This window comes from Lepidochelys kempii, chromosome 2 (genome assembly GCF_965140285.1).
Source record: "Lepidochelys kempii isolate rLepKem1 chromosome 2, rLepKem1.hap1, whole genome shotgun sequence".
Lineage (NCBI taxonomy): Eukaryota > Metazoa > Chordata > Testudines > Cheloniidae > Lepidochelys > Lepidochelys kempii.
The window spans coordinates 210,764,389-210,777,939 of NC_136381.1; the positions used below are offsets into that span (position 1 = coordinate 210,764,389).

Consider the following 13,551-nt stretch of genomic DNA (forward strand, 5'->3'; position numbering starts at 1 on the left):
AGACTTGGACAGAGATCAGAGCCCTATTGTGCAGAACAGAAACAAGGGATCCATGATACCTTTGGGTGCAGATTCACCTCTCCTCATATCACAGTGTGAGTGTGACAACGTGCAGCAAGTAATCCTAGCACCAGCCAATACAGCTATCCCTAACACAGTGAAGGGCAGTTGGACTGCAATGCAGATGAGGGAGAAAAAGTACAGTTCTGATAAAGCCACCCTTTATCTCAAACACTTAGCACTCTAACTAGACAAGATGGATAAGGGGAATGAGAAAGCAATTGAGACACACAGATTGGATAACATGACCAAGCTCATGTGAGAAGTCTGGTCCGGAATTGAAACAAAATTTCCTGAGTTCCAGCCTTAATCACAAGACTATCTTGCCTGTCTACGGTTAGAGCAAGTAAATTGGCATATGATATCATGGGTTCTTTTCCCACTTCTGCCAGTGACTGGTGCCTCAGTTTCCCTGGACTTAATTCCTTTTTACAGGATATAAATCCAAATAAAGTCAATGATTGACTCATATAGGGGAAGTTTAACTCATATTTGTAAAACTTATACATTTATATTTGTAAAAAAAAAATAACTCCCTCCCTAGATTTCTGTGAGGCTTAATTCATTAATGGTTGTAAAGTATATTGAAATTTGGGGATTGAAAATCACCATAGCAGAGCAAAATACTCAGACCGCATTTCATCAGGACTCCTTAATTCCTAAAGCCCTGTCTATGCTAGGATTATGTTGCTAACCTTTCCCACCATTTTGTCACCACAGTTTCAGCTCCACCAGTGGGTGTAATGGGCGTGTGTGAGCACAGACAAAGACTCCAGGCTGCTGCTACTGGAGTTTTAAGCACTATGTCATCCAAGTCTGCTCAGAGCAGGTGAAGATGACATGGCGAGAGCTGTGTGAATAACTGATTTTTCAGTTTGTTAGCCAAATTAAAAAAAAAACAAGTTTTAAATTGACCCAAAATGAAAATTTTTAGGCAAAACAAAAAAGTCTAAAAATTTGCATTTTGGGTCAACCAAAATGGTTTGATTGACCTGAAACAAAATGGGTGTGTTTAGTTTTCAAGTGTGGGGTGGTTGAGTTTTTTGTTTGGTCTTTGTTTTAATAAAATGGAAGTCAGGTTCAACACCAAAAATCATTTTGAAGATGTCACAACAGAACATTGAGGCCTTTTTGGGGGGGGGATTTTGTTTTCTTCTTTTCACTGAAGCAATGGATTGGTCAATCCACATCTGCCTTTTGCAGCTGGGCAGGAGGAAGGGGTCCTGGCTGAAAACTTTTGCCCAGCTCTCTAGCCATGGGGCTGCCGCTGGTCCCTTGTCTTCACTACCATCCCCGCCCCGTTGGAATTGCAGCCGTGCTGGTTAACCGGGAAACCGATTGCGTAGGACAGGAGGCGGTGGGTGGGCGCTGACAGCCAAGGAGTTAACAGGACTTTATTCCGATTGCTCCCCGCACCTCCTCCACCCTACCACTCACCTGCGCTTTGTCACTGCCAGAGCCACTGAGCGGGCAGGGAGCAGCGTCCCCAGGGGAGGCGCAGGGAGAAGGAAAGGGTGGAGAGAGCCCGGCGCGGGAGCATTTCCTGCACCTGTGGGATGACTCAGCGGGCCCCTCGGCCCCCCAGCCCCGCGCGCGGCGCAGAGGTGCGCGCCGCCGGCGGGCAGGGGAGCCGCGAGTGACAGCGGGGAGCGCCGCGCTCGCTCCGCGGAGGGGCGCCAGCGCCGGCCGGAGGGCTGCGGGATGGCCGTGGGCTCCGGCAAGATGCAGCCCCCGTGCGAGAGCGCGGAGCCCGCCCTGAGCCGCAGGCCGAGCGCCCGGCACCACGAGCCGCAGCAGCAAGTGCAGCTGCGGCAGAAGCTGAGGGAGCTGCCGGCGCGGCTGCGGAGCGGGCTCACGCTGCGGAGGAAGAACCCCGCCGCCGGGGGCCGGGTGAGTGAGTGAGTGACCCGCTGGCCCTGCCCTGCAGCTGCAGCGGCCCCCCCCCCCATAACCCCGCTGACAGCTCCGGGAGACCAGTGGCCTCGGCCCCACGCCCTGCGGAGGGGAGTTCCCAGGAACTGCCCCTTTCCGCCCCCGTGCACAAGGGGGTAGGCTCGACTCCCTGGCTTGTGCTCGCCCGGGCAGGAGGGGGTGGGGCGGGGCTGTCCTGTGAGTCACCGGTGCAGGAGTCCTGCTCCTACCTAGAGAGCTCGGTGCCTTCTCCGGCTCCAGCAATAACCGCCTGCCTCTGTGATCTAGAGGGAAGTGGGGCTTGCTGCATGCTTGAATGGCAGGGGCTGTGTTCAAATGCTGGGCCAGGTCTGGGTGTCTTGGTTTGTTCTGCCCCAGGCTGGCGTAAGGCCCGCCAGCAATGCCCTGGTAGGGGGGCTTTCTGGCTAGCACATTAGTCAGTGAGCCCTGGAGTAGTGCTTCATGGATGCACAATAAGCAGGAATTACTCGGGAAGTTATAAGCAGCTCTGGCTGGGAAATGGTTTTTCCACCCTGTAGCATTTCAAGATATCAAAAAGTTTCCTGTTAGGACCAAACAGGCCTTTTGAAATTTCTTGCAAAAAAACCCAAGTGGGGTTGGGGGAGAGAGACACCTACTCCAGAATAGCTTATAGGCCAGTGGTTAGAGCACTTATCCGAGACTCGGGTTCAAGCCCCTAGTCTGAATCAGTGCTTTACTCACCAGCTTATTGACTACTGTTGGCCTGGGTCTCTCTCCTGGAGCAGAAATTCCATCCTGGACCCGAGAAACCCTTCCTGATGAAAGTTTTGTCAAAACGGGTAAATTTCTGTGAAAAGTTTTGGCTTCAACCAATCAGCGTGTTCTGACAGCTGCGTTTTGTTGAAAAATTTCTGGCCAGTTCTAGATATAAGGCACTTCTGTGGCACCATAACAAGATCTCAAAGCACAATAATGAATTTTCACATTCCTAATTTAGTCTTTATTAATTTGTAAAATAAGGATTTATTCCCATTTTGCAGATTGGGCCATCAAAGCACAGAAAAGCTAAAATTATTTTCCAAGGTTCACTTAGTGAGTAAGTGCCAGAGCCAGAAATGTAACCAAAAATTCCCAGTCGTGTTCCTCCAAGTGGACCATACTCTTCTCAGTGCTAGTGGCACAACAGGTGCTAATTCAAGTCTGTTTATAAGGCCCTAATGATAAAAGCTAATACAGATGGGTGGGGAGCTCCACACATGTGCAGAGGTTTGCCTGCATGGATCAGTGTGGAGGAGTGGGCTTAAATCGATATACTTTATTATTGGGTTTACTCATTATCTGGTATGTATTTTAAAACAAACACTATAGCTGAAGAAGTGCTAGGACTGGTTAGACATACAGCTATTCATGCAAATCTTCATATTTTTATCTTGTTTTCCTCTAATATGGAAAACTTGCAAAAATGTATCAAAAGGACACTGCTAAGGTGTTCCACACAGTTTTTAGAAAGTAATTTCTAATAATTTCTTGAAAGATTTGAAGCTCAAGTCTTTTACATTCCAGCTGTTCTTGTCCTCTTTCACATATACTCAAGGGCAAATAAGGGGTGGGGAATAATGGCATTCTCTAAGGGTATGTCGGCACTGTTCTTAACTCAGGTTAGCTAATTTGGGTTAAAATAGTAGTGTAGACATGGTGCCAATTTGGGTTTGTAGCTTGAATTCAACCCAAGGTTCCCTACAGGCTTTAGGTTAGGGTGCTAACCTGAGTTAAAGTGAGTTGCTGTGTCTTCATTGGTATTTTAACCAAAGTTAGATAAACTGAGAACACACACACACTTTTTTTTTTTTTTTTTTTGTTCCGTGTAGATCTACCATGAGACACTCTGCTCATTCATGAAACTACAATGAGATTCCACCCACAGCAGATTATGGAAATCTGTTAACATGATTTCCCTTTTATAAATCTTGTGTTCTTTAATCAGACTTTAAATAGTTAACATGAACACTTACACTGTAAATATTTGGGCATCTGAGTTGCCCATCTGTCTTCTCACGGGGGTTTTATTTCACGTCTCTCAGCTAATGTTTCATGCTGTCTCTAGACTCCATACCATCTAGCCCCAAACTGGCTGCTTTGATTCCTGCACATACTCATGTACAGCAGAAATATACCACAAAAGAGCAGATGACACTTAGTTGTCATGTCATCACTACCTTTGCATCACAGAACAAATGCCCGATTGCTATCTCCTTTGATTCACCTTGCAGTTTTTCTTGAGCTGTCTATCTTTGTAGAAGAGAGTGGGAGCTGTGGATTTTGGGAGTCCAGGACCCTAAACAACCCCACAGATCTCTGGGATCTGCATGGAATGAGTTCATGCTGCAAGAAGAGTCGCTGCTGCACTGTATGCAGGATGGCTCCAGCAGGAGCCATTAGGCCAGTGCCTGGGTTCTCCTGATCCCATGCAGTAGTAGTGCTCACTGTTGGGTTATCTGTCTGGAAATTTCTGGGCTCTGGGGGACAGTGTTGTTGAGGAGCAAGATAGTGCCATTCTTCCATTTCACCAGGACTCTATGGGTGTGTCTACACTGCAGCTAGCAGTTAGCCTCCCAGCTTGCATACACAGACTCGCACTAGTGTGCTAAAAATAGCAATTTGGATGCTGCTGTTTGGGCGGTAGCTCAGACTCTTAAGCCTACCTGATCCCAGGTCTGAGCTTGGATGGCTATCCTAAGTCTCTGCTGGAGCTGCAGTGTCCACAATGCTAGCCTGAACCCTGCTATCGTGAGTCTGTCTACCCTGATTCAGATATTTGTAGTGTAGACATACCCTATGAAGCTCCACCCCAAGCAGTTTCAGCAAAGTGACCAGAAAGATCCTAAAAAGGTGTTATTTACACATGCCTCCTTCTGTATAGAAAAGGGATAGCTATATGTCTGGTGTACGGGACTTCCTCTGTATGTGTATCCATAGGGAAAAATCCAGCTTCATCAGGTTTAAGCAGGTGCATTGCTACTAATTCGTTCTTAGGGTATGTCTACAGAATTTGGGGGCGTGCCTCTGAGCCTTGGTAGACAGATATGATAGCTCTGCTCAAGCTGGTGTGCAAAAAATAAACAGTGTGGCCCCAGCGGTACAGGCAGCAGCTAGGATTAGCCACCTGAGTTTATACTTGTACTAAGGTGGCTATCCCTAAGCATGCCATGTCACCATGCATGCCCATTCTGCTGCTGTTAGTATGCTTTCTCGAGCAGAGCTGTCGTGTGTCTCTCTGCCTGCACGTGGAAGCACGCTTCCAGCTGCTGTGTAGGCATACCCTTGGTATTAGGTGAAACTGTTCTCAGGTGAACTCGGACTCACTGAAATCCCTTTTTGTTTGTTGTTTACTTTTCTAGGATGGCATCCTGTCACACTGAATAGGGCATAGGACTGGGAGTCATGAGACCTGTGTTCTGTTCCTGGGCCTGACACTGACTTGCTATGTGACTTAAGGCAAATCACTTAATTTCTCTCTGAGTTTCCCTGTATATAAAATGGGGATAATGATACATAACCATGCTTTGCGATATAACAATGATAAAGCACAGTATAAGTGCTAAGGCTTTTGCAGCTTTTTAAGATTGCATGTCAGTAAGTGCTGCTGAAATTTTCTTTAATTAGAAAAAAAGAAGCATTTGGGGTAGAGAGAAATGTATAAAGAATGGCATAAACTCTGCAAACAGATATAAGAAAAAAAGTCAATATTTTCATCTCTTTGATCTGTCAGTCTTGTCAGTGCCCCATTTAGGCAACAGAATGTTCAAGGACTAATTCCAAACTTCCAGTCTGTGACAGGAATGACTAAGAACTGCCTTACAATTACTTTGCATATGGTGATATAAAATATGCATGTTCCCCTCAGTTCAGTGGAGCAAAAAACTGGACTATATATTTCTGACCTGTGTTGATTCTCTATAACCAGGTTTTCCCTAATTTCAGAGACTGGTAGAATTTAGAGCTGAAAGAAAAGACCTACTAGAACAAGGCTTGGAAAGGCTCAATAACCATTTCTGGACTGCAGATGTTAGTGTTTCATATGCAGATCTGGTAAACAACTAGGCCAAAGTAGAGCAGACTGATTCTAGATAAACTTTTCTTTAATCTAGATGGTCGTGAAAAGAGTTTTCTTTGGTCAGAGGAACCCACAACTTCATTTTGCTGATATTTTGCTCCACTGGACCCAGAGGAGCCTCTCTGGGTATGTCTATACAGCAGTTAGATATCAGTGGTTGGCCCATGTCCGCTGACTCAGGCTCACGGGGCTCGGGCTAAGGGGCTGTTTAATTGCGCTGTAGATGTTTGGGCTCGGGTTACAGCCTGAGCTCTGGAACCCTCCCTGGTTGCGAGGTCCCAGAGCTCAGGCTCCAGCCTGAGCCCAAATGTCTACGTCACAATTAGACAGCCCCTTATCCCAAGCCTTGTGAGCCTGAGTCAGCTGATATGGGCCTGCTGCAGATGTTTAATTGCAGTGTACACATACCCTCTGAGGCCAGTAATGTTCCTTTAGACCCAGGGCCTCTGAGAATGTGTTTTATCCATCCGAAGATCTCTGGGGACTGCGAAGTCCCCTAAAGGACTAGAGGAAACAAAAAATTCAAGTTTCAGAGTAGCAGCCGTGTTAGTCTGTATTCGCAAAAAGAAAAGGAGGACTTGTGGCACCTTAGAGACTAACCAATTTATTAGAGCATAAGCTTTCGTGAGCTACAGCTCACTTCCTCAGGAAGTGAGCTGTAGCTCACGAAAGCTTATGCTCTAATAAATTGGTTAGTCTCTAAGGTGCCAAAAAATTCAAGTAATCTCTTTTTTTACTTTAAGCAAGTCAAGAAAGACATGGTTTCTAGTTCAGATTTGTACAGGTCAGCTCTGACCTCCTCTTTCTGCATTCAGGTAATAGGGCTGATCCTCAGCAAAATCCAGGCCCCTACTGGTCCCTCTAAGAGCACTGAATTATTTACACTCAAGGAGAACACTGAATAGGGAAGAGTGGAAGAAGAAGTGATCATTTTAAAAAATATGGAACGTTGAAAGGTAATCCTTCCTCTCAACTTCTGAGTGCATCCTGTCTTCTCCGTTCAATGTTCCAGGTCCCAGTCCTACAACCACCTGGGAATGGAAAAAAACTTTACTTTCATTAATATTGATTGTAGTCAGAAGGGCTACTTGTGTGAGTAAAGTCATTGTTATGCCTGTTTGCAAGATCTGGCTCTGGGAGATTTCTGTTAGTTTTGGGGGCAGAGACTGTACTTATTTGTACCTTGTAAAGCACAGTCACATTGTTGGTACTTTAAATAAAAGTGTTTGTTGGATACCAAAGGAAAGAAAATTTGAGTTTTGCGCATAGGTGCTAGAACTGGAGGTGAGGGGGATGCTGCCACCCCCCTAGCTTGAAGTTCTTTCCATCATATACAGTGATTACCGTTTGGTTTAATGCCTCTCAGCACCCCAACTGTATGAATTGTTCCAGCACCCCAGGCTTTTTGTTCTTCATTTTAGTTTAAACAAGGCAACAAAGAAAGAACGTGGTGTGAGTTCTACACCATCCAGTTTAAGGGCAAGCGTCTTCCATTCAGGAGGCAGTTCTCTATTGCACGGTTTGTATTTGTTAATGTGTAGAGCTTCCATTGCGTTCAGGTTGTGTTATGTTCCTGGACGTGCAGAACATACAGTACAGATTGTGGATCAGAGAGGAGAGGCAGAGCTTTGCCCTAAATATTTTACAGTTATAAACACTATTGGCTGTGTTTAGATAATTGACTTTATTGTTTTTCTGTATGAGAGCATTAATGAAGGGTGTAAGGTACAGTATTCTGTTCCCTGGAAAACCACTGAAATCAATGTATAAAATAAAATACTGGACTATCATTGTGGGTGATGTAACTGTTATCATTATAGAGGGGGAATGACTAATACTGGTGGCACTTGCTTTAAATCCTGAATTTTACTGACTTTGAAGTTCCACTTAGTAACTTCAAGCAGCGTACAGCTTAGCAGGTATTATTATGTGACTAAAAATATATACTGCTGAATTTTTCCTATAATAATTGGCTTATTATATACGCCTACCAAATGTTTCATCGTATCTTTTAATTTGGCAGTATTGTAACTGGTGACACATGAGATGCTGAGTAATGATTAAGACATTGGTGGGATGGTGACCACCATAGCTCCTGGGAAACTGAATCTCCAACTGCCAGATGCTGGGACTGGACAACAGGGGATGGATCATTGGAATATTGCTCTGTTCTGTTCATTCCATCTGAAGCATCCAGCACTGACCTATGTCAGAGGCAGGATGCTGGGCTAGATGGAGCACTTGTCTGATCCAGTAGGCCATTCTTATGTAACTTCAGTGTCTATATTTTTGGTGTTTTGTTTTTTTAATACAAACTGTTTCAAAGTGAGTGACAAAACTGAGAATATTTATAATAATCATGTGTCATATTGTTGTGTGGGAAACATTGACTGGCTGTGATGCATAAATACAGTAGAACCTTGCTAAGTAACCAGTCTGGAAGCTGGGGTGATTGGAAGGGTTCCTTCCCTTAGTCATGGAGTGGTTCCACAGCTACCTTCACAGTTGCTATTTTAATCCTGAGACTGCCATAGGCTCCATAGCCATAATGTGCCCTCTCCAATTAGCAATAGAACCTCCAGCATCACCTCTGCCCTGTCCCTTGTCTAGCCATACCATACCCCCACCTGAATTGGTGCTGAGCAGACCAAAATACGGGGAAGCACAAAGGTGGACTAAACCCACTTTTGTTCTCCCCAACCAAAGAATCTGACTCAGGCTGCACATGCCCCTCAGTGAATTTGACCTCTTCATTTTTTTTTAAGCAGATTTCTTTTACCTTGCATTATTAACAACACCTTCGCTTAGTAAAACTGAAAGAATGCTACAAATGTATTTACTTTTTGCATTTGTCTCTGATTGGATAATAAAATAATATAGTCACTTTCATTTTTCTTTTAGCATCTGTTTCTAATTGACATCACCTACAGGTTCTCCTGCAGTGCTGCAGTGTTTGGTTTGGAAACCCACCAGGGAAATGCTTGTATAAGAACAAAAGATCTCTTTCCATTGAAATTAAAAAGAAAGTAATGAAAGAATTTCCATTGGCCTTAACTTTTGTAGGATCCTGTTGGGTGTTTTTGTTCAAATCTGAGCTGACAAGAGTCCCTTAAACTACATTTCTCAAAATAAATGAGCTAAGTCTGCTTTGTGGAGTAGTATGATTGATTTTTTTTTTAAGTTTGTTTACTTGCAAATGCACAACACTTGTTAATTCATGGTAGATTTCTCAGATGCTGGTGTGAATGTCGCAAAAAATGCCATAGAATCTTGCTCAAACTGTGCTGTACTCATCAAGTATTGGGTGCTAATGTTTTCAGCAGGAAGTGCCATAGTAATTCTGTATCTTGAGGAAATTACACATCGAGATGTACATTTTTGTGCTAATGATAATGTTGAAAATAGGAGGCAGTAACTTTTTTAAAAAGTGGAGCAGAATATACCACTTTCTTTACTGAACAGATGGAAACTCCTGTAATGAAACAAAAGTTTTTCCCCACACTAATGCTAGCCTATCATAATTAAAATGATATTCACAGACAAGGAACCAGTTTGTTTATTGTTTATGGAAAATAGTTTCCATACCTTTAAATGCCTTATATTTTCCTTGGCTGGATTGTTCATTGCAAATTTAGTTTGAATGAGTTTGAATTAAAGATAAGGATGTAGATTAATTATCATTAGAGATTTACTGCACCAATCAGCATGAGTTGGCTGAAACAACAGATGAAGTTAAATTTGCACCCTTCCTGTGAAAGCCTAAATAGGTTTGTTGCAAGAAAATAAGTGGGATTGTGCTCTGTGGGATCCATGCAGCCCCCCACGTACCCATGTTCATGGGGTGGACCAACTCTGCATTCCCTCCATGGTTTCTATGCTAGTTCCTCAGTTGGAATAGGGGCCATAGCCACTGTGAGAGATGATGTGGTCCAATGTATAGGGCACTGCCTGGCTCTGCCATTGACCTACTATTTGACCTTGGACAAATCACTTCAACTCACTGTGCCTGTTTCCCGTTCCACCCTTTGTTTGTCTTGTCTGTCTAGACTGTAACCTCTTCAGGGTACAGGCTGTCTCTTGCTATATGTTTGTACAGTGCCTAGCATACTAGGGCTTTGATGTTGATTGGGTCCTGTAAGTGTTACTGTAATAAAAATAATACAAATCTGAACCTCTTATATGGGGGAACCTTATAATCATGGACCCAGTGGCAATGCCCCTGCCTTGGTACACATGCCTCTGCATGCTGGACTATGCAGAGATATTCATAGCACAACTCTGCTGCATGGAAGTGGTTGAGTTTCTATGCAATTAAACTCTGAAGCCAAATTATGTGAAGTTTTGCTGCATTATGGGCATCTCAGATTCTCATAGCTCATGGGCCATTTTCACCCTGGGTATTTTGTATTGATTTTAGTCTGTGTTATATTCTTTATCTACATGACATTAGTTGTCTATTAGAACATCTTTTTCCAATAACTGTGCTCTCAGTGAAAGTTTCAGCATCAAAATAAAGGCAGTGGTGGTGGTGGTGAACACGAGGCTGGAGCACAAGGTCAGACTGTTCTCTCTTTTACTCACTAGCATAAGAGGTTCTGTCTTTTAGTAACTGGTATAATACTGTTTATCTCAAACTAGCTTATTGTTTATTTGTTCAGAAGAGTTTGACTTTGCCAAATGATCTACCTGCAGCCGTGTACATAAAAGGGTGTATATGTAAATAAATGAGCCTTGCTCAACTCCTACAGTACACCTTTTATTCTAACTGATTACTTTTTCACTAGTTATTCCTTGGAGAGCACTTCTCATTAGTTACAAGTCAGTATTTTTGTTATATTATAGAGAAAACATTTTGCTAATTAAGAGGGGTTTTTTTATGTTTTGCCAATCCATATAAATCAGTAGAAACTTGTTTATGCTACCAATGACTGAGCCTGATTCTTGTCTCACGGGTTTAAAACCTATGTAACCCCATTGACTTCAAAAAGCCTTCTAATTTGTCTTTTCTTTTTTTTTTCAAATATAAATGCAAGTTCCCTTCCCCTTTTTATCTAGTTAAAAAATCAAAGAAGCTGTGTACATCTTTGTTTTGGTCTTTGACTTGGACATTTAAAATATCTGTTACTAGGTGCATATGTGGTATTTTTTTATGTAGTATTTTCATAGAGTTAAATTTGGATTAAATCTATAAAATAACTTCACAGATACTTTGTGAAAATAAGTTCACAGGCTAACATCGCAGCCCAACCAATCATTTTCTACCCTGTCTATAGATCTTGAAATTTAGCTGTTATGCAAGTTTAACAGAACCAATCATGAAGAAATATTGATAAAAGATGAAACAGTATTTTGTATATATCTTAGGACATTTTAAACCAACAACAACATATTGTGTGTAAACACCATACCTTTTTGTTATGTAGTTTTTATACTCTTTCTCTAAGTAGAGTAATACAAACTCTGTCTCTCAGAGTGCTATAAAACCTTAGATATCTGACTATATCTCAGAAATACAGGGCAAATTCAGGTCCTTCCCCTGGCTGATTTGGTCTGCTTCAGGTGCACAGTGCTGCCAGAAAACTGGCTTAACCAGCTACCTGGTGTAAAGGAAATCCATAAACTCAACATAATGGCTCTGTGCCAACCCATCCTGTCCCTAATATGGGGACTATTCCTGGGAGAAAAAAGCCCTGGCTGTGGTGCCTCTGCACTCTGGCCATTTTACAATGGGGACTGGACTATTCCAGATCAGCTCTAGGATTTGGGGGCAAAGGTGGTCCATGGACTTCGACATAGATTCAGTGACCTAGGGGCCTTGGAGGTGTAGCTTTCATCTCTCTGTGCCCGCCTGTCTCGTTCCTCTGGAAGGGGGCTTCATCCCAAGGGAAGGCAGATAGTGCCAAAACAATCAGGGCAAAGTTTCCAGGAAATTAGAAATGCAACTCCTATGCTACTTTGAGCCATAGTGTATCAGATATCAAAAACTACAGGAGGTGGGGTTGGATGAATACATGCTTATTAATTTTTTACTTTATTTCTTTAGACTTATATCTGCATGGATTAAAAAGGAGTGCCTATCACTTGCTGTAGGTTCTCCTCAATAACTCTTAGCTATATGGCTGCAGAAAGTAGTGGTGGTGATGAGTAGATGACTAAAGTCAGTACTAGGGGCATCATGTTGCAGGAGGGGCACTATTTTGGAAGAGACTTAAAATCAAGGTCCTGACCATTTGCAATTGCTAAAGATTTCATGGCATTTTTCTCAAGAATATGGGTGTTTAACCTAGTGTTCTGGCCAAATTCTGACTTGGGTAACTGCATTCCACCTACCTAAAATTCCCCATGTAATTATAGATAGTTAATGGCTATCATATCCATGATAAACAGTGCTGTTGTGCACTGTTAAACAACTGCTGCATGTAGGTGGGTGCAATTCAATAGTGCGTGAAGTCATTTTTAAATATGAAGAGGTAGGGAGAAAGATGAGTGTGCACAATCAGAAAACTGTCAGGGGCATGTATAAGTGTAAACAACACACACACCTCTACATATAACTGTGCGTGCGTGCCCATGCATGCACATATATAAAATTGAACAAACTATATAAAATGCAAAATGAATATCTTGGCATATGTTTTTATTGTTGAGTTGAAGAGTAGAGGAGAGAGATATTTAGCAGGTATTTAGTTGTATTATCTCATTAAATTGACAATACTAAAACATAAAGAGTTGCAAATTGATTTTACTGATGCTGTTTATTTAATTTGTTTTTCTCTGCACTTGAATGAATCATGGCAGATCAGTAGTGATCCTTTAGGTTGGCAGGACAGACCTCAGAGCTGTTGGCACTCTAAGGTGAATTGCAGGAATTCTGCCTGTTTTTATTGCAATATCTTCTCTATCCTTACTAGTGTATATGTAATGCTGATGACCCCAGTCATCGTGGTGCAGGATCAAACTGGGTACCTCTGGAGTTTAGTGCATGAGCCTCTACCACATGTGCTAAAAGCCAACTTACTGTTAGCTAAGGCTGTAGAGAAGACTAATTCAACTCTCTAAGTGGTCTCGGTGCCACTAGATGGGACAGAACACCACACCCAGAAGGTGTGTGGGTTACATATACACTGAGAAATTATCAGAATTTCTATTTTTAAAAGGACATTTTTTCTTCAAATCCATGATCTAATTTAATGTAGCAATATATGTATGCACAACACTAGGACATTTGCTATTCTTTGAAACACCAATAAATAACTGTTAAAGAACGGTAGACACACAAGTACTGCGCACACACACCTGTAATTATGCTAGTAGATAGACAGGTAGCAAAGGATTTACCATACTAGATTAGACTGATTGTCCATCTTGTCAGTATCTTGTCTCTGACAGTAGCCAACAGCAGCTGTATGGTGTTTTACGCACCTTCCTTTGAAGTATTAGGCAAATGTTGGGTAACCTGTCTCCCACACTTTCCTTCTATTCTT

At 42.8% G+C, this 13,551-nt stretch overlaps 1 protein-coding gene across 3 annotated transcripts in view; it reads left to right on the forward strand.

Annotated features, from left to right (window-relative positions):
- Positions 1-1,714: 1,714 nt before the first annotated feature.
- Positions 1,715-13,551, forward strand: part of RAPGEF5 (Rap guanine nucleotide exchange factor 5) — a 219,318-nt gene continuing 207,481 nt past the window's right edge. For 2 of the 3 annotated variants that reach the window (XM_073333740.2, XM_073333742.2), the window contains exon 1: positions 1,716-1,950. In XM_073333740.2, coding sequence (XP_073189841.1) covers positions 1,762-1,950 — 189 coding nt within the window. In that variant the 5' untranslated portion in view covers positions 1,716-1,761. Of the gene's footprint in view, positions 1,951-13,551 lie in introns of all 3 variants that reach the window. The other variant, XM_073333743.1, reaches the window with a different exon arrangement.